The 20,565-nt window shown below is 30.6% G+C and overlaps 2 protein-coding genes across 3 annotated transcripts in view; one reads left to right on the top strand and one right to left on the bottom strand.

The window, feature by feature from the left end:
• Positions 1–371, bottom strand: part of LOC134724729 (integrator complex subunit 1-like) — a 50,155-nt gene extending 49,784 nt beyond the window's left edge. Inside the window, exon 1 of the mRNA XM_063587924.1 lies at positions 237–371. Coding sequence (XP_063443994.1) covers positions 237–267 — 31 coding nt within the window. The 5' untranslated portion in view covers positions 268–371. The remainder of the gene's footprint in view (positions 1–236) is intronic.
• LOC134724728 (uncharacterized) lies at positions 348–17,257 on the top strand. Of its 2 annotated transcripts, none has more exons than XM_063587921.1 (8): positions 348–465; positions 5,667–5,781; positions 7,646–8,648; positions 10,457–10,551; positions 11,347–11,626; positions 12,676–12,779; positions 13,369–13,474; positions 13,904–17,257. In XM_063587921.1, the coding sequence occupies exons 2-8, from the start codon at positions 5,677–5,679 to the stop codon at positions 14,086–14,088; spliced, it is 1,878 nt and encodes a 625-aa protein (XP_063443991.1). In that variant the 5' UTR covers positions 348–465; positions 5,667–5,676; the 3' UTR covers positions 14,089–17,257. The 2 variants fall into 2 exon arrangements, with proteins under 2 accessions (XP_063443991.1, XP_063443992.1); XM_063587922.1 differs by lacking the exon at positions 348–465 and adding an exon at positions 4,984–5,165.
• The last annotated feature ends 3,308 nt before the right edge of the window (positions 17,258–20,565 follow it).

Here is a 20,565-nt window from a genome sequence, read left to right as displayed (position 1 = left end):
GTGTATGAACACATCTTATTTCCTGCTTTTTGCATCTTCAGCAAATTATCCAATTCCAGAACCCTTACTGAGGGCTCTATTTTCTCGTTCTCTTAGACCAATCAGAAAACCAAATGGTCAAATTGCAATAACTATTTGGAATATTTTGCAGAGAAAAGGGGGGTGTCATCGTTCGTAATGCTAATTAACGGACAGACATTGCCAGTATGGTTCTATTCTTTGTTTTAGTCTTTTACCTTTCCCTTTCGCTGGTCTTTTACCAGACATTTCAGCTGTTCATTTGTCTTACTCAAACGAATTACAAATAAAAGTTTCTCCTTTGCATTTCCCACGTGAAAGCGTTCAAATGACTTCGATTGAACAACGTCGAGGAAATGTTTGCATTGACAATAACAAAAACCTGACAAACACTGAAAATAGCTCTGTTTATATTTTGTAAATATTTACAAATAGAAAAACACAAAGGTATAAAGATAACAGATATATGTTTAAAATGATATTCTTCATAATTGATTGTTAAGATTTTTAACAAAATGCTGATCACAGTGCTTGGCATATGGCTAACCCCTAGGCTATTGCTTTAACTTTCAGTATAACAAAACAAAAACATAAACTAAAGACTAAAGTAAACAAATTATGCATATTTATTTTTTTGTCAGTAGACTCTATGAGAAGGGTAATAATTTCAGTGGCGGATCCAGAACTTTTCCTAAGGGGGGCCCACTGACTGACCTGAGATGGGGCCACTCCAGTCATGCTTCAATGATACCCAATAACCAAATTTTTCCCACAAAAAGGGGGGCCCCCTCTGGATCCGCCTATGAATTTCCTTTACCGTCAGACATCATTGATCAAACTGTCATTCTCAGCTACCTCAACCCCGTGTTAGTGTCAAATTGGTTGAAATTTTCCCTTGATTTGTCAAAATATCCTTATCAATATCATGATGTCAGATGTCTCAAATGATTTTCTTTAGCATCATTTTTGGAAAAAATTAAGAGTGATGCATAACATCAGCTAGTCGAATATTTGATCATTGAAAAGAAAGTGTAATTTTATCGTCATGCACCAAAAATGACAGTGAACGTGATTTGGCAAGAACTTTTGTTATTCATCATGAATGTACTCCTATTACTAATCTCTAAGTACTAGAGGACTAAAGTGGGTCCCCTGATTCTGAAATTTCCTACCCTACTCCCTTCCCCATGGCTAAATATAGCTCTAAATTCCATTCTTCTTATCTTAGTAGTACTACCACTGTCACTTCTCATTTCATACTTCAGCCAAAAAAAGGGGCATGTATATTATCCCTTTGCCTCCAGTTACTGTAATACTGTATTGAAAGAAGAAAAATAAAGAGAAACTTATTTCAAAACATGCAAAGGAAAGAAATAAAAGGATAAATAGAGACATTGTATATTGAGAAAATAAGTATCAATAGCTTGATACAATAATTTTTACAAATTTAATGATTTTTTTTGCTGCTAAATTGTATATATATAACTGTTCATTTATTTGCAGCAGACATGTACATGTATTTTAAATTAAACTATAAGCAACATGTCAGGACCCTGTAATTCAGTGGTTGTGGTTTGTTTATGTGTTACAAATTATTTTTTTTGTTAATTTTTTGTACATAAATAAGGCCATTAGTTTTCTCATTTGAATTGTTTTACATTGTCGTTTCAGGGCCTTTTATAACTATGATATATGGGCTTTGCTCATCGTTGAAGGCAGCACAGTGACCTTAGTTGGTAATTTCTGTGTCATTATGGTCTCTTGTGGACAGTTGTCTCATTGGCAATCATACCACATCTTTTTATATACATGTTCATGTACATGTATCTTAAAAATGTATCATTTGCAGTCATAACATATATCCTTTATCAGTAGCCTATAACTCTTTGTAAAAGTCATAGATAAAAAAATACTTTTGCTTAGTATTTTTTTATCCCTCAAAATTACTACCAGGGGCAGATCCAGCCATTTTGAAAAGGGGTTATCCCAACCAAGGACAAAAGGGGGGGGGTTTCGAACTATATGTCCTCATTCAAATGCATTGATCGGTAAAAAAAAGGAGGTTCCAACCCTCGGAACCCCCCCTGGTTCTGCCAATGACTACCCAAACTGTTTTATTTGGACTCTTAGGAAAGTGGATATAAGTGATCATCAATAAATTGCACAACGTCATGTATTATCAATCTGTACATAGATTGTCTTTTTTCAAATGCAAAACATACAAATAATAAATAATGAGTTGTAGAACATGATATCCCTGTTTTCAAAGATAACCTTTTTTGCTGATAAAGTGTAAAACTAAACGATATATTTTATTTATCATAGATTTCAATAATGTTGATACACTTTATAATAATTGATTTCCTTATAAAATAAAGAATAACAAACAAAACATTAGCACAAACTGAGCAACTAAAAAACCAAGGAAGTTAATGATGTGTGATTTACTTCCTATATAATTTTTACAATAATATATACTGTTGGTTAGGTCCGGAGTGATGGGTTACCCAATTGAACTCAAATAGACCATTACACAATTAGACCAACTGATTTTTTTTCGTCATACTGCTGCTCAATAACATAGTTTATATTGTCAAATCCTTGATATCATATAATAAAAATAAGAATGTATTGCATTTCATCAAGGATTTTTATCACATCCTCAATTTCATACTCACAGAGTTTCAGATGGTATTGATCAACCCAGTGAACAAGTATGTTTATTGAGTTTGGGTGCAGATGAAAAAGATCTTTAATTTGTGCATATCTGGATGATGTTCTCTGTATTTGTATACATATATTTATTATTTTTATAGGCCAATTGTCTATACATGTATATTCTTTATTATTTTAAATGCTCATTGTTCTTTATTCTTTATATTTTAGAATCCTATTGTTCTAACATCATGAATGTGTCTTAGTTTTCTTTATTTTTTGTTCTTACATCACGAACATGTTTTAGTTTTCTTTATTTTTTGTTCTTACATCATGAACATGTCTATAGTTTTCTTTATTCTATATGTTTTTGACAATTTTTCTCCATTCTCTATTCTTAATGTTTTGTTCTTTATTCTCTATTCTGAAAGCCCCACACTAATTGCAGCTTCCTGTTGAGGGATGAACATCAATATCCTGCATAATTTATATTAATCTTAGTAATAGTTTTTAGCCTCGTTTTTAATAGTCAAAGTTTTGCATTTTAGGTAAACTTTCAAAATATTTATGCTAATACTCCTGTCCCTTTTCCTCTGTCAATCATGTCAATGGCTTGAATCTGGTTTTGAAATATTTGGTTTCCATATAACGTTAGAAAATTATCTTTTTTTAATGATCTGATACACTATGAAGATAGTTACTTTTCATCAATGGAAATTTTCACGATTTATGATGATGTTTATATGTCAATAGATATTAAAGGTTACCGGTATATTGATAAAATTTATTTGTATACATGTATATGTCCACATTTGTGCATAAGAGTTACGGTATCCTTTATCTTTGACACCTAAATATTGGACAGTATTTGCTACAAATCTATGCATCTGTTTATTTATTTACCCTCTTATTTGGATAGTATTTATAGAGACATGTATATAAATATCTATAATTAAAACATTATTTTCAACGTACATGTAAACACAACAAATACATATTACAGGTTCTCTGGAAATTTTATTTCTTATTTGATAACCAAAGTTCACTTTTTAACATAATATATATAAGGCAGCCGATGAAAAATTATTAAATCATAGGAAAATTTTGCAACCCTCTAGACTTTAGGGTATGTTGCATGATCAATATCTGAAAGAAATATATTTCTTTTATATCTGATTTATATACTTTTCTCAACTTGTTATTTTTTTTTAAATCTAAGTTTTGTTTTGTTTGATCTCAGATTTTAAAAGACGGTATGTTGACTCCTAGATTTTTTTGGGATATTTAATTATGTTTTGTTCCTGTGTCATGGACATATATATGCTTGTATATCTTTATAATCATTCATCAGTGGCGGATCCAGGGGGGCGGAGGGTTCCCGGGATTGGAACCCCCCCTTTTTTTTGGATAATCAATGCATTTTAATGGGAGCATATAGTTGGAATCCCCTCCCCCCCTTTACTCTGGGTTGGAAACCCCCCTTTTTAAAATGTCTGGATCCGCCACTGTACATGTATTATAAAGACATTTTTGAATTGCAGACAGTGGTCCTAATTCACTGATGACCAGTAAGTGGTTGTAATTTTAAATATATGATTTATGACAAAAAGGTCCTTGACAGATAAAATTAATTGGTACCAAATGTTAAATGTATGATGGCAATTGTAAGGTCAACATTGTCAATGATGTTTTTGTTACCATTGTTAACCTTGTTCAAAGAAACATATTAGCCTCACAGAATTTCTACAGAGGAAAACTTTCTAACGAAATATTATTACAATTTTATTTTAGTAGGTACTACTAAGAACAGAAGTTAAAAAAAACCACTGTAAAATTTTGGTCAAATTTTTTTTTGTCAAAGTCAAATTTTCATGAACAATTTCTCTAATTGCACAAAGCTAAATGAAGACAAAGTTTAAAGTTCCAAAGTTCAATTGTTTAATGTCATAAAAATATGACGTCAAATGTTATAAAGATAACAAACGGGAGTCATAGTTCAGGAGCCTGAGATCATTAACAATATTTTCTTTTTGTAGTTTGTGCCCCTCTAAACTGGATCCCTGGATCCTCCCACATAGATAGAAATCACTGGTTTTAAACATTATCCTTTAAATTTTAAATTAATCATACAGAGGCTGGGAGGTAGTTAAAATAAAATTGTGTCCTAGTTTTGAAGATGAAGTTCATGTTGTTAATGATCTTTTTTCTTGGTACATGTGTCCATAAACATTTACAAAATTTGCATATTTGATAATTGTAATTTGAACCCAGTTACAGGAGGAGTTCATTTAGTAGGTTCACACTACATGTATATGTATATGAATGATATTTTTATGATTAGTTTTATAAATAATCAACAAAGATTAAGTAACAGGAAACAACCGGTTACTGAAAGGTCATATTTAGTCATTAACACAATGATATTTTCCATTGGTTGATTTTTCCCACAACACTTTTATATCTGCTCATTTACAAGTAACTGTAATCTGCTGGTAGGTGTTTTTGTTTTTGTTTAAAGAATTAAATTGCAGTAAATTTTTGAAATCAGTGCATGAATTTATTGATTTGCAAATCACGAAATGGTGACATAATAAGCAAATTGTTAATAATAAAATAGAGAATGGAAATTCTATTGGCTAACACTTTTATTTTGATTTTAACAGAATGCTTTCTGAACATTTTTTTCGTATCCATAAAAAGAAAACCACCAATTTTTGAAGTCAGGTCAAATAAAAGATTTTACATTTCACATGTATATAACCCACTTGTTACTTCATCAACCATGATTATAGGACTTTCTTCCCAACAGTTAGAACATTTTGTTGAAAAATATATTTCAAAAGGCAAAACAATTCCCTCCCCCCCCACCCCCCATTGTACAAACCTTGAATAAAAACAAGCAATAGTTAACACACAAAAATATGCTCAAAGTATAAACTCAACATAAGTTAATTCATTATTAAAGAATGAAAGTTTTGTTTTTTTAATTTCAGATAAAACAAGATGAAGTGGTATACACATATGGGAGACTTTGCCAACATGGTGAAAGCCTTCATTGGCTCCAATTACTTAGGTGTGTCATTTGCTTTTTACCAGAGTGGATTAGGAGTAAGTAAATGAACAGATTTGCAACTTATAAGGCAAAAATTACCAAATTAATCTTATATTTATTTATTTAATTTTTAATTATTTTTTTTTTTGGGGGGGGGGGGAGGGGAGACATTTTTTTTACCCTTAATAAAAATAAAACTATATTTTTCCAGAAATACACAGGAACAGGATTATTTGTTTCTGATTTTCAGTGAATATTTATTTTTTATAATTAGCAATGAAAACAAACAATATTTTTCACTTCCTTTAAATAGGAATTGTTACTAAAGAAAAGTGTATAAATAATAAAACTATAGAAAGAAAACAATACTAACATGTATCATTGAAAAAAAATGTTGATCTTTATTACAATACTGTTTTTGACAACATGCATCCGCTATTAGTTATCATTTCAAGTATCCTTTTAGAAATTTAGAATCACACTTTTAACAATTGATTTAAATAAAATATATAATATAAAACCCTATCTACCTTGGACATTCTTGCACTAAAAACTGGACCTGGTCTATTTGAATGTACATTTTATTTTGTCTCTGTCAGCACAATTGTCAACACCTGACATTAAGATAGTTATCAGAGACATAAGTAAACTGAACTTGATATGTACATCAGTGAAATGATAGATACATGTACTATATGCAGTACAAGGTTCAAGGTTACAAAGCTTCCAAATGATATATATTCTATAACAAAACAAAAGTGAGGACAATTTTATTTCTTTTAAAATTTAAAAGCCTTTGAACCTTTTACACGAAAACCTAGCTGTTTGCATGAAGTTATGGTTTTGAGTCATTTGGAGCTTGTTTGTTTTAATATTAAGAAGAAGAAGAATCTAGATATTTTCATGTAATGATTTCTGTAACAAAAGAAAATACTTCATTCTACTTCACATGGAAAATTTATTTTTTTTGATTTTTGGGAGATCAGATTCTTCCATACTGTAGCATTCAGAGTTACAAGACACCAGCAAGAACATTTCCCATACAATTTCCCAATTGTAGAATAAAGGGTTCATCATTTTTCATTTATTTATATATGACTTGCAGGTGAAATGACTTTATCAATTTTGTTTTCACACATTATACAGTTAAAAGAAATAAATGAACAATAGATACAAAATGTAAAAAAAATCACAAAGTATAAACAATAGATAAATAATTGGTATCAATGTTATTCAGTTTAATCAAAATCATTTATTTCAAAATTTGAAATGAATCAGTATATCAGAAATGACTATCTTGGGACTGTTACCAGTGCTATCACAAAGGCAAAAACAAAAAATCAATTTGATCTGTGTTACTGATTGCCATTCAAAACGAATGTTTTTAGTATAGTTCAAAAGATAATTTTGTATTCCATTCTAACTACCATTGCATTTAAATGGATTTTACAAATGTTTACTGAAGACCTCAATCTGTCTTACATGTATCTATAGCATCTGCACTCTGCAGTACCAGTAGCTGGTAATTAGGTGTAAGATTAGGACTCCATTTGTAAAAGATGGGAAAATCATCCCTGCTTGTCAAGTAGAGAAAAAACTTAGAGGTCTGTCATCATGGTCATTGATTAAGTCTAGGAATGAGAACAAAAGTGTCAATTTCTGATTACAATGTAACTGTTGTGTATTTTAATGATAAAGTCAAATATCATTTAAGTAATTCTATGCATTAAATTTTTTTGTTCATCTTGCAAGTAGTAAAAGATTTAGCTTATTTAGCATGCATAAAAAAAATTATACTTGCGGCGGGCCTTGCAACTTACCAGAGTGAAATTCACTTTAAGATTTGTAAGTAAAAAGAAGATAGATAGACATTTTTATGTCCTAACCTTTTCTTTTAATAGCCTTTTTATTTTATTAAAGCTTGGAATCATCGGATTAATACTTGTAGCCGCACTTACAGACCATTGTTGTCATCTCATAGTAAAAACGAAATACAGAGCAATCAAGAACACAATAAATGATGTGAAAGTTCAGTCAAAACCCAATAAACAATACATGGCAACCAGTGATTCCGAAGAATTCAGTGAACCTGACGTTGAAATAGAATATGAGGAAGCTCGTGAACATGAAGAACATATGAAGCGTCACATGTCATATGGCGATGTTGGATGGAATGCATTTGGAAAATCTGGATTATATGTTGTAAATTTCTTCATTGGGATCACACAGTTTGGGTTCTGTGTTGCTTATTTTATTTTCATCGGAAATACGATACATTCTTTGTTTCCCTTTATATACTGTGATAATTCCATGCCCTTCAACTCAACAGGAAATAGGTATCCAATTTGTCACGGTGTAATAGCGCGTAAAACAGATGTAAATTCTTCAGATTTATATCTTCAACATAGTAGACATTTATTTGATCGAGATATTAATAACTTTGAATCTAATACTTCTGTCGCTCCATTTACAACTGGGAACAGTACAACAGCTGCACCAATCACGACAACCACAGTGAGCAATGCATCAACAGTGATACCGATGATTTCAACAGATTCAACAACAAAACCAACCACATCAACAATAACAACCACAAATAGTTCAGTAATAACGACCACAAATAGTTCAATAGTAACGACTTCAAACAGTTCAATAATAACAACTACAAATAGTTCAATAATAACGACAACAAATAGTTCAACAACAACTTCGTTACCTACAACAACAACAAATGTTTCCGATATTTCCAGTATTGTTCAGCAGTCTTCAGCGCCATCTCTCAAATTTTTAGTGGCATTACCACTTCCTCTTTTTGTCATATTTGCTATGATAAGAACAATCCGTAAAATGTCTTTCATCAGTGTTTTGGCCAATATCTCAATATTTACTGGTTGTATTGCTGTTTTTATATTCCTAGTTATAGGTAAGTATTTGTCTTGCTTGTCACTTATGATTTGTAGTGAACTAAGCATTCTGTATCTGATAATTGTGTTACAGCTCTTTTCATAATGCTAGTAAGACAAAGGTTTGGTTGAATTGCTTGCTTTTTAGGCAGGAGTTGTGTATAGGTAAATTTGATTATTTGCTAATGTCCAATCAAATTTAAATCTAATATTTAATTTAAATCCTCCTTTTTATATTGTTTTCAGATGTCAATCTTAATAACAATGCTTGAGCAAAGATTGATAAAAACAAAGTAAGCAATCCAAACTAACCTTTAACTTGCTAGCATTATGAAAAGAGCTGTAAAGCATTTACTATAGTAAATGTGATTATGTAATAGGAAAGACAAGATTTTGACACATTTACAAACAGTGCAACCTATTTACTTTTGTTAATGATTCTATTTCAATTGTTAATGTGTCTTTTTGTTATCTTATTTTGATGTACATTGTAGACATTGTATTTACTCTTTAAAGTTTTCAATATAGACATACTTTAACATAAACTTCCTGTATGGTTTTTGTAAGGTTCCATCTTTCAAAAATTTTATAAATATCACAACTACAGCATACATAATGTAACATGTGTAAATGTAAATAGATAATAGCAAATTTATATGTCCATGTAAAAAGATTTAGGAAAATTTGTAACATTGACTCTGTATTATTATTTGATCCTGTTAATGGTTGCTGACTCAGACATGATACATACCGGTATGTCCTACTTATCATACTTAACCTAACACACTTAGACAGTGGTTTTCATCTTCAAGTAGTTTAACCACATTAAAAAAGAATGAAATGATCTACATGCAAAATTATGATTCAATAAATTGCCAATGAATCCATGCAAAATTAGCATTTATCAATGTAAAATTAGCATCTTTCAATGTGAAATTTTACTAGTATAATTCCAATAATATGTTATGAACTAAATGTAACAAGCAAAAAGAGTTGATTTAGAAATAAAATAAGTTATAATTTATAGTTCATTTGTATTAATTTTTATGTTCTTATCATGATTATGAAAATATTGATTTTAGTTTTTCAACATTTGATATACATGTACATATTTTTTTGTTATGATATTATGTGTAAATTTTTTTTGAAATTTCTACACTTGTTTCTGAGCACCTGACTTTACCCAACAATTTTTTATACTGACACGTGCGAATAGATCAGAATTTAACATCAATTTATGAATAATGTAGGGATAACTTAAGGATGAATAGGGAAGTTTTAACTGCTACTGTAAAAATAGATACGAAGGTAAAATCTAAATTATACATGTTATAAGTCTACAAATGATAGACAACACTGCAGCTAAAGATCATGAAAAAGGAAATAGGTAAAAGTCCACTAAACATAACATGCACACATAAAATAAGATTGACCAAAATGAACCTTATTAAAATTGATAGTGAACATGGTGAAGTAAGATACTTCAAAAATGTTTTTTTTTTTTTTTTTTTTAAATTGGATAGTGGCAGAAATTTTGCCTAGCTACAGATCACTTTCATGACTTATCCAAAAAAGATTGACATGAACAGACAAGTGTGACAAACACGATGAATAGGTTTTTTTAGCATACATGTATAGATGTCTAGTCCCATAAGAACATTTATAGGAGCAAGACTTACAAATTACTTAAAATGTACTGTATCTTAAATGGAATTTTATGTGACTGTAAAACAAGTGAGAGGTTTGGCTAGCTCCAAAACCAAGTTTTATCCACTATTTTCTACATAAGAAACCTCTTTATTAACCTACAAGAGTTTATATTTTACAGATTTTGAAGTTCATCCTGATATTCGTTATTTTAACTGGGAAGGATTCCCTGTGTTTTTTGGACAGGTAACAGCAGCTTTTGAAGGAATTGGCTTAGTAAGTTAACCCTAACTTATACACATGTTACATACACTAACTTAAATATACAGGTCTTAACACTATGTTCATTTTAAATTTCAACCTAGAACTATTCAAGTATTTGTACTTTTGTTAGATTAAATGAAAAGTCTACTTCTGTTGATGGCCTTACTTTAACCTATAATGGTTTACTTTTTAAATTGTTATTTGGATGGAGAGTTGTCTCATTGGCACTCACACCACATCTTCCTATATCTAGTTATGATAAAACTATTCTAACCTGTGCTTTGCAACTTTTTATAACATCTTATATATATTCTGGAATTTCTCCTAGAATTAAGTCAATTGTATTATACCAGTTATTCAAATATTTAAGAAAATAAATCCTGATGATCTTGGTAACTACAGAACTACATGTATTTCATTTGTGTGTCAAATAGGAAAACTATTTTAAGGTTGATGTACCCTTCTGTAGCCATTTTTGTACAAATTTTTCAAACCTCAATTGTATCAAAACTACAGATATAATGAATAATAGAGATAGGCCATTTAGTACATATTCCAAGGGGAAACTTGATGCAAAGCATTATTTTTTACTGTTTCATTGCATTTGATAGAAAAAGAGAACTTTGTGGCAAATAAATCAAGATTTTTGTAGAAAGTATACAAAGCCTTTAGATTTTTTTTGTTCTTCGAAAATTTGAATTCGTGGTTCACCTGAAACCATGAAACCCACATTAATAAGTATCCAACGAATAATAATGAATCCACAGTATATCATTGTTACTACAATCTCTTGACTTATTTTCATAGGTTGTTCCAGTCGAATCAAGCATGGAGGGAAACAGACACAACTTTGCATCATTTTTACATGGGGCCATACTTGTTTTGTCTGTCATACTAGGAAGCTTTGGAATTCTGGGATATTTAAGATTTGGTAGTGGAGTCGAACAGATGTTGAATTTGAACATTCCGTCTGCAAGCTGGTTTGCCTTTTCTATAAATATCTGTGTGATCATAGGTGTGGCCTTGACCTTTCCACTACAGATATACCCTGTAACAGAAATGATAGAATTAGTTCTATTTTCACATGGTACGTTATTTATTTGTATATAATTCATTCTATCTGGCTTAAAGTGTATAAAAGTTAATACTTTTGCCATTAATTAACCTTAGCAAATATTATTTTTATCCATACATACATTCTATTTATTCAACTGGCATTCAAGCACCAATAGTCAGGTTTTTTGGACTTCTATCTCAATTGACTGGGATTGCCAAATTTTCCTGCAGAAGGTCATGGTTCTCTTTGGATACTCTGGTCTCTATCAATATAAACAAGCTGCTTTGATACAAACGTATAAAGTCAAAAGTATGAAGGCAGAAGAAGACATTAAGCAACAACAAACAAACAAACAAACACACAGTCATTTGATTTTATTCCCCACCTACGATAGAAACTTAGTACACATGTTCCCTATGATATGATCTTTCTAATTGAATGTCAAAACACACAAGTACAGATACAAAACAATCACAAATAAAAAGTTATTTCCAGGCATTGTGGCTTCCTTCACCAGTAAAAACTGTCATCATTGTGTTTACCCAAGAGTGCTGAATGTGGAGTTAACTTCCACTTTTATTTTTTGTCTATCTGATGAGTTAAGCCTTTTTCAACTGATTTTTATAGTTCGTTCTTATGTTGGACTGTCATACCACTGTCCCTGGTTAGGGGTGGGTTGGGATCCGGGATCATCCCGCTAACATGTTTAACCCCACCACATTATTTATGTATGTGCCTGTCCCAAGTCAGGAGCCTGTAATTGAGTGGTTGTCGTTTGTTTATGTGTTACATATTTGTTTTTCGTTCATATTTTTACACAAATATGGCCGTTAGTTTTCTCGCTTGAATTGTTTTACATTGTCTTATCGGGGCCTTTTATAGCTGACTATATGCGGTATGGGCTTTGCTCATTGTTGAAGGCATTACACTGACCTATAATTGTTAATGTTTGTGTCATTTTGGTCTTTTGTGGATAGTTGTCTCATTGGCAATCATACTACATCTTCTATTTTATATTAAACATAACAAATCAATCAATTGAAATATGAAATTAAAATCATTGTGTGTATTGTTTATAGGCAGTATATGTGGACCAAAGAATGGCAAAGATCCAGATGACTCAACAGAAGAAATGTTGTTACCTAAAGACTCACCTGATTTGGTTAAACTTATACCAAAAGAGGTAAGACATTGATTATAGTTCTTTTATCATGTCAGAATTGAGATGTGTTGTTTCTTACTTATAAGGTGTCAAAATATCAGTATATTTCCAACCATAAAATATTTTGTTAGAGATCTCTCTTACTTATAAAGAGATTGTAAGTTGACTGACACCTATTTTTCTAAATTTTCATAAAACAGAAAGAAAAAAAAATGGAAAAGAGTATTAATAAAAGAAAAAAAACGACATTGCAATCTTTGATTTAAAGTACTGTTAAGCTATAGGTGATACAATGCATGTGCTTGAACCATGACCAAAAGAAAAAAACAAACATCAGTCAACAAAATCGTGTGCAGACAACCAGACCCCACTTAAACTGTTGGTTATCTAAGGTGCTCTTGAAGGTAAAGCAACTCTTGCTCTGCTTTTGGCACCATTCAAATTATACATGACAAATAAACATTTGATGAAAACATTCTGTGCAAGATAACGAACAAGAGAAAGCTAAAAACCAATTTGTTTTGTTATTTTAAAAGAACTTTGATTACTAAGTGTACAAATGTTGTAAGCTGGATTATTTAAATGAAATTATTTATGTATTTTGAATTAGGTATCTGCATGGAAGCGAAATCTAGTAAGATTTTTTGTAGTTTGTGTAACTGCTGGATTGGCTGTTATTTTTAGAGATAGTTTTGCATATGTTGGCGCTTTTACAGGTAAGTTAGACATTAAAATAATATGAATTGTGATAATAGATAAATTTCTGTCTTCATTGGTGCTTTTCTAAAAAAATAATTTCAAGCCAGTGGTGTGGGTGGTTGTTTTATGCTAGACAACACTTTTTTATACCAAATTATCCTTTTAAAATTGATGAAAATTAAACGAGCCAAATTAAATTTCATACCACCTTAAAAGGAAATTCATCTATTTCAATTCAAATTTTATGGACACAGTCACTCTCGTGCATAAGTTCAACTTTCAACTTTGTATTTAAAGTTATAACGCAGATTCACAGTAAAAGTGCAAACCATGTCTGTATTGTTTAATAACTATTTCTCCATCAGAAAAATCATACAATTTAGAACACCATATCATTTTGTAATACTTATTTATTAACTGTCAAATCTTCTTTTCATATTTTACAGGTGCGATAGGAAGTTCTTTATTAGCTTACATACTGCCGTGTCTGTTTCATCTAAAGATCTGTGGTAGAGACTCGTCATACGGGATCATTATTAAGGACGTGACGATAGTTATCATTGGTGTGATATGTAGCATTGTCAGTCTGTACGCTGTTATAGTCAAACTTATACACCAGACTTCCGTATGATAATAGAATCTTACTTATTTCATCTCTCATATTTGCAGTTTTATAAGATTAAAGATATGATATAACAGTAAAAGTCATATTTCCCAATTATGATTGTAAAGATAGAAGTGACTATTAAGAAATCCTAAATTTTGTCAGATTTTAAAAATGTACCAAGATACGACATTTCATTTCTTTTCTTTTTTATCAGAAACTGCCATTTTTTTGTTCATCAGTAATTTATGCCATAGAATCCTGCCTGTGTAATAAAACTTTTACATGGTATTTCATTATAATTTAGGTCTCTTTAGTTAGTGTTTTAATGCCCCCACCCCATGTTAAAACACTTTATTTAACAAGCAAGGTTTACAGCTTTACTTACATTTTATATTTGGAGAAACCTGTATTTTAAATATGAATTCATTTGGGATTTTTTTATCCACTTGAATTGTCTAGTTCATATGCATTGTTATTGCCTCGGGATTGACAGTAAGTTGCCAGGTTGATTCCTAAGGAACTTGAAAATTTAGGTAATTAAAATTCTTATGATTTTTTGGCTGCTACATTTCTGCAATTATTATTAAGTGTTTTATTGTAACCAATTTAAAATTTGTACATTCTGGCCATTGGTACACTTATTTGTTAATGTTGTGACCTCTGGTATAAATTTTACAGTTTAAAAAAAATATCGAAACTTTCATGTCATGTAAAAAGGACCAAATATCTCTAAATAAATTCCAATCCCTTGGTTATGAAATGTTATTCAGTATACTGTTGTGCATGTTGTTTTAATTGCTCAATGTTTTTATTCCCTAATCTAGAGGGGCAATTTTGCAATCACCTTGTCTGTCTGACTGTCAGTCTTCTGTCAACCAGTTCATTCTTTCATTCGACAAATATTTACCTCAATCTTTTCTCAGAAAGTACTTAACATTATGCCATCTTATTTAGTCAACCAATCAAAGATATGTTTGAGCATTTTGCTGATACATATATTAGAAACTTTATTTTTGTTTGCAGATACTGTGGATTCATTTATTTTCGTGGGTACCAATTTTTGTGGTTTGAGGAAAACTTGCATATCCGTGGATATTTAAATTCGTGGTTTTTGTAAAGTATACATACATTCCTAAAGAAAATTTGCAATTTGTTGAACATTTAAATTTGTGGTTCTTCGGTATCCACGAAATCCACAATAATTGGTATCCAACGAATATTAATGAATCCACAGTACTTAGAAATTTTCAATCTATTGAATGAACTTCATAAATGATAAACTGGTATATTGTGGAGCCTTTTTTAGTTGGTTTTATAGTATGAATATTCACCTGTAAACATGTAAATAATCACTGCCTTGTCTTTTTGTTCTTTTTGATAGATAGCTGTTCATTGACAATTACAATATATCTCTGTATTTGTATATAATGTTGTATTATGACAAATATATACTCAAGTTTATGTTTATTGTAAAATTAGTTCTTATTAATGTATTTACTCATTTATACATTTGTAGTTTACAGAAATTTCTTACAAAGAAAAGTGAAATTTATGTTGTAACGTTGTATAAATACCATGTGTAACAATGGTAAACAGATAATTGCTCATTATTCTTTATGTAAGTGTTAGTTATATATACTTTTGTGGTTGTTACTGGGTAATGTAGTCATGTATCTACATTAACATATTTTTTTATGAATACTAATCTGTGATATTATGTTATATTTCATTACAATTTATACTTTCTTTATACCATATAGTGGGTTATTTACATGGGTGTAACATTTTGGGATTTTCAATGAATCAGCTATATGAAATATTTTGGGGGTTATCATTTTAGCGAATTCAAATCATTTATCGAAACCTTTGCATGTGCATTCTGAAATTGGCTGATTTTATTTTGGCAATTTTGTTCCATCCGCAAAAATTTACACCCTGCGAAAATCATCCGCTATACAGTATCTTGTGCAACATCCTTTAAGTTTCACAAGGACTAGAATATTTTTCTAATTTTTACTGAATAACCTGCAACCAATGTCACTAAAGAAATTACACCACTAATACAATTTCAAACATTGATGCCTAATTTGTCTTGAATTGAAATAAAGTTGCAAATTTCAAAATTATATCTTATCCAGTCTTGTGCATAACTTTAATGGCATATTAGAGCACACTAGTTCCTGGAAGTTTCATTGTTCAAAAAACAGATACTTCTGATCTCAACATCATTGTAAATGAGACCTCAAATTTAAAAATTCATAAAAAAAAACATTACAAGATTTTAAGCACTACTGGTATGTAGGGGAGAGCTTTTATATTTTTGTTTTTGCACATTTTTGTTAAGTATAGAATTGGTCTCTGTTTGTCTATTCCTTGTAGTTTTAAATCCTGTTTGATGTTTGCTTTGTCTTTGAATACTTGTTGTTATAACGTTGCGCAATATTTTATATTTATTGAGTAGATTGTTATTTTTATTTGGTGAATATAAAAGTGGTTGTTTAATGAAGCAAACAGTAGAACCAGTCTTCATTGGCTTAATTTAGTTCTTTAAATACAGTTTGTACTAGCAAAGCTGTTTTCTGTGCAATAGTTGTATTAAAAAAATGTGTTTCATGTATGTGATCATTTTGTAGCATGGTGTACTTAGTTACTTTGCAAGCTTTAACATTTATTCATTCATTGCCATTATAAATTGTTAATATGATTCAATTTTTTCAAAAGTTTGATCAACAAAACATGGAAATTGATCATGTTATTATACACAGATATGATGTTTAACTGGATGTTCAATGGAAACCTTGTCATGGCTTTGGGTAGGGGGCACACATGCTTCTCCAGTTGTTTCCAGGCATGAATTGTTCAACTAATGCTTTCCAAATTTTAATATTTGTTACTGTCAATGTGAAGGTCAAGTTCATAATTACAAATTTTCATTTTTGAAGTTCAAGAGTTACAGACCTTGATTCATTGGACAATTGAACTTTTATAATTCTACGTCATTTACCAAAACTATTCCCATTTTAATATGTTGCTAAATAATGACAAACTGTTTGTAACAACTTTAATGATTGATAAATTTTATCCTGATATCATTTTCATGTCTTATTCTAATAAAATTTGATGAGATGTTTTTTATTCAACCCGATTTGAGGCATATTTCTCAGTCTACAGTATAACTTTAATAGCAATAATGTTGCATGATTTACAAGGACGCAAGTCATGCATTAAATAGGATTATATTTTTGGATCTTGAATTGGTGAAAAGTGATGATTTAACATTGCAATAAATATAAAAACTATCAATGCAATAAAAATTATAGAATTCACTTTTCCCTTCAAAGATTGGAAGATTTTGAAATTTTGTATTTCCCATGAGAATTAAAGGATAGAAATTATTCCTATCGTTTTTTGCCCCATTCCTTCCAGGTACAAGGTAATCTCAAGATATTGATCTAATGCTTTAGCAGAAAATGTACAAAATTGGAATAAAATGTTCAGTCATACCTATATCTGACGAACATGTGTGTTTATAAATTTTGTGATTTACATTAAAAAAATGTAAATTTCATGTAATTATAGAAAAAAATGACCTTTTGCAAACATATTCTCTTTATCAGTCAAAGTTAACTTACAGTATAACTATTCATGTAATGTATGTATTCAGAAATGAATGTTGGGAGTCTGATAAGAATGCTAAAATGTTATCTTAAAACGTTTAATTCAATTTTAATAGTTGGAAAAAAAGTGTTTAAAATTTCTAATAGTGAACACATATTACATTACATCTATGTGTAATATAAAAAAGATCTAGGTGTTTGCTGTTGAAATGAAAATAATATTTTGTAATTTATTTTCGGTTTACAAATCAATTTTGATAAACAAAGGCTCATTTTCTATACCACCAATATATTCATGTACAGGACACACAATTTATCAATGAAATATATTCTTAGGTATTCAAGTTACTAAATAATATTGAAGTGTACAACCATATTTGTCATAATTTTTTTTTTTTTAAAAATACAGAAGTTGTGCATGGTGCATAAATATATCTGTACTGAAAGTAATATATAGAATAAGATTTAAGTTTCTTTGACAATAATATAGTTAAAATAATTACAATTATCTTCTTATCAAAAAATTGACTTCAGAAGCTGGAATAGAAGTTCTATTGCTTATTTCAAAACAATGTTATTTTTTCCTTTGTGCAATGTTTACCCTTCACTGCTCACAAGCATTACAGGCCAAATATGTAATAGCTGCCGGTTATTTTCATATTTTAGTTCTTGATGCTTCTTTTTGATAGGTGCACTGCTATTTATAGCTGGTTATTTTTGTTGTCATATTATTGATAGATATATAGTAAGACTTGAGAAGTTTGTAATGAGAATTTATATTGTGCCTGGTGCAACAAAATAGGAGATTATCATTTTATTAAAGATATTACGTTAAATTTGTTTGTATTGTTTTATATGTGACCTACTCTTAACTTCTTATGATTATGATATTCATATCAAGAACAGATGTTCTATGCTCATCTTTAGACATGTACATCAAGATGAAGAACAACTATAAATGTGGCATTTCTGATTAAGGGTATTCCCAAGTATATTTTTGGAATATTCTTGTTAAGATACCGTATAGCGGGTTATTTTCGCGGGTGTAAAATTTTGCGATATTCATTGAACAAGGTATACGAAATATTTTGGCGGTTATTATTTTGGCGGATTAAAAACTTTTATTAATACCTTTGTATGTACACCTTTAATTTGGCGGAATTTATTTTGGCGATTTAGTTCTGTCTGCGAAAATAAGCGAAAATTTGCACCCCGCGAAAATAACCACTATACGGTATAAGACAATATGGTAAGAGTGCCAATGAGAAAACTCTCCATCCAAGTCACAATTTGTAAAAGAAAACCATTATATGTCAAAGTCTTGACTTACACTGAACAGCAGGCTATAAAGGGTCCCAGAATAACTGGCTCAATATCTTTAATTGTTTTTCCACAGGCCGTAATGGTAACGTTTTTTCCTGTAGCTCAGTCCATATCGTAAACTTGGATATGTATGATAGCTCTTTCGAAGCTGTGACATTTTCACATATGTGGTTAAATTTTCGGGTTATGAAGTGAGATTACTTTTTCCGTAAATTAGCAAACCCCGAACATCCTTTTGTGATGCGGCTCCTTGTGGTAAAATATCCCCTTTTTAACACAATAAGTTCTTTGAAAATTTAATACTTTGAACACATTCAATAGCTCCATAGTTTTTACACATTTATTCTATGTTCCTCTACTTTCCTAATCACCACAAATAATTAAGTTCAGTCATTTGTTAACAATAGAAACATGTCCAATATCACTACACAGAGATTTTTTCTTTACACGTGACTTTTGAGTTCCTCATTTCAAGGCGCATTAGGGATGTTGTCCCAACTACGGTAGTGTAAAATCATTCAAACAGAAGAACCAACAATCTAATCTGTTTAATAAAAAACCCAAGAAACACTAAATTAATGATCCACATCAACAAACAACAACCACTCAACATCAGGTTAAGCCTTTTTTGTTTTTGCTAATTTATTTTACTAATTGATATACATTTTGCATTGAGTGGGGTCGTAACCTCAAGGTTACCAGGATAGTCACCACTGTAAAGGAACTATTGGAAATACTAGGTCAACCTGCCTTACAAAATGTGATGGATGTCTCATACCTTTTAGAGATTAAAGGTGTACATCAAGTCATCACTGTGTCAGCATACTGATCTATGAGCTGGGTCAGAAAGAAATCGAACTTATGCAAGTGGATATAGACATATACATGTGTTAGTCTCTTGATTGATTTTGGGACATTCAAATACAAAATAAGAGACAATTTTTGGTCATTGTTGTATGGTTTCTATATCAACAAAATTTTCAAACAGTTGCAAACTGCATAGAGATTTTTTTCAACCCAAACGTCAACAGATATAGATGAGCAATTGCATATACATTGTATTTTTTTCAAGCAGTCACTGAACCATGAACATGAGGTCAAGGACAATGAACAGAAACTTCATAACATAAGATATCTACATACAAAGTATGAAGCATCCAGTTCTTCCAACCTTTAAACGTAAAGCATTTTAAGAGGTGAACTAATGCTGCAGCCGGATCCCTATCTCAATGAAGTGCTTTGTTCCACAAAAATGACACCTTGTGAACACAATTCTTATGTTCTTTTTACAGAAATAAAATTAAGAATGGAAATGGGGAATGTGTCAAAAAGACAACAACCCGACCAAATAAAAAATAATAGCAGAAGGTCACCAACAGGTCTTCAATGTAGCGAGAAATTCCCGCACCCGGAGGCGTCCTTCAGCTGGCCCCTAAACAAATATATACTAGTTCAGTGATAATGAACGCCATACTAATTTCCAAATTGTAAAGCCTTTTCTTGGTAGTATTGTTATGTCGTCATGTGTTGACCATATTGTACAGCAATTTTGATTCCACTA

The sequence above is a fragment of the Mytilus trossulus genome, chromosome 7 (genome assembly GCF_036588685.1).
Source record: "Mytilus trossulus isolate FHL-02 chromosome 7, PNRI_Mtr1.1.1.hap1, whole genome shotgun sequence".
In the NCBI taxonomy this organism is placed as follows: domain Eukaryota; kingdom Metazoa; phylum Mollusca; class Bivalvia; order Mytilida; family Mytilidae; genus Mytilus; species Mytilus trossulus.
This window is presented reverse-complemented; position numbering and strand designations above follow the sequence as displayed.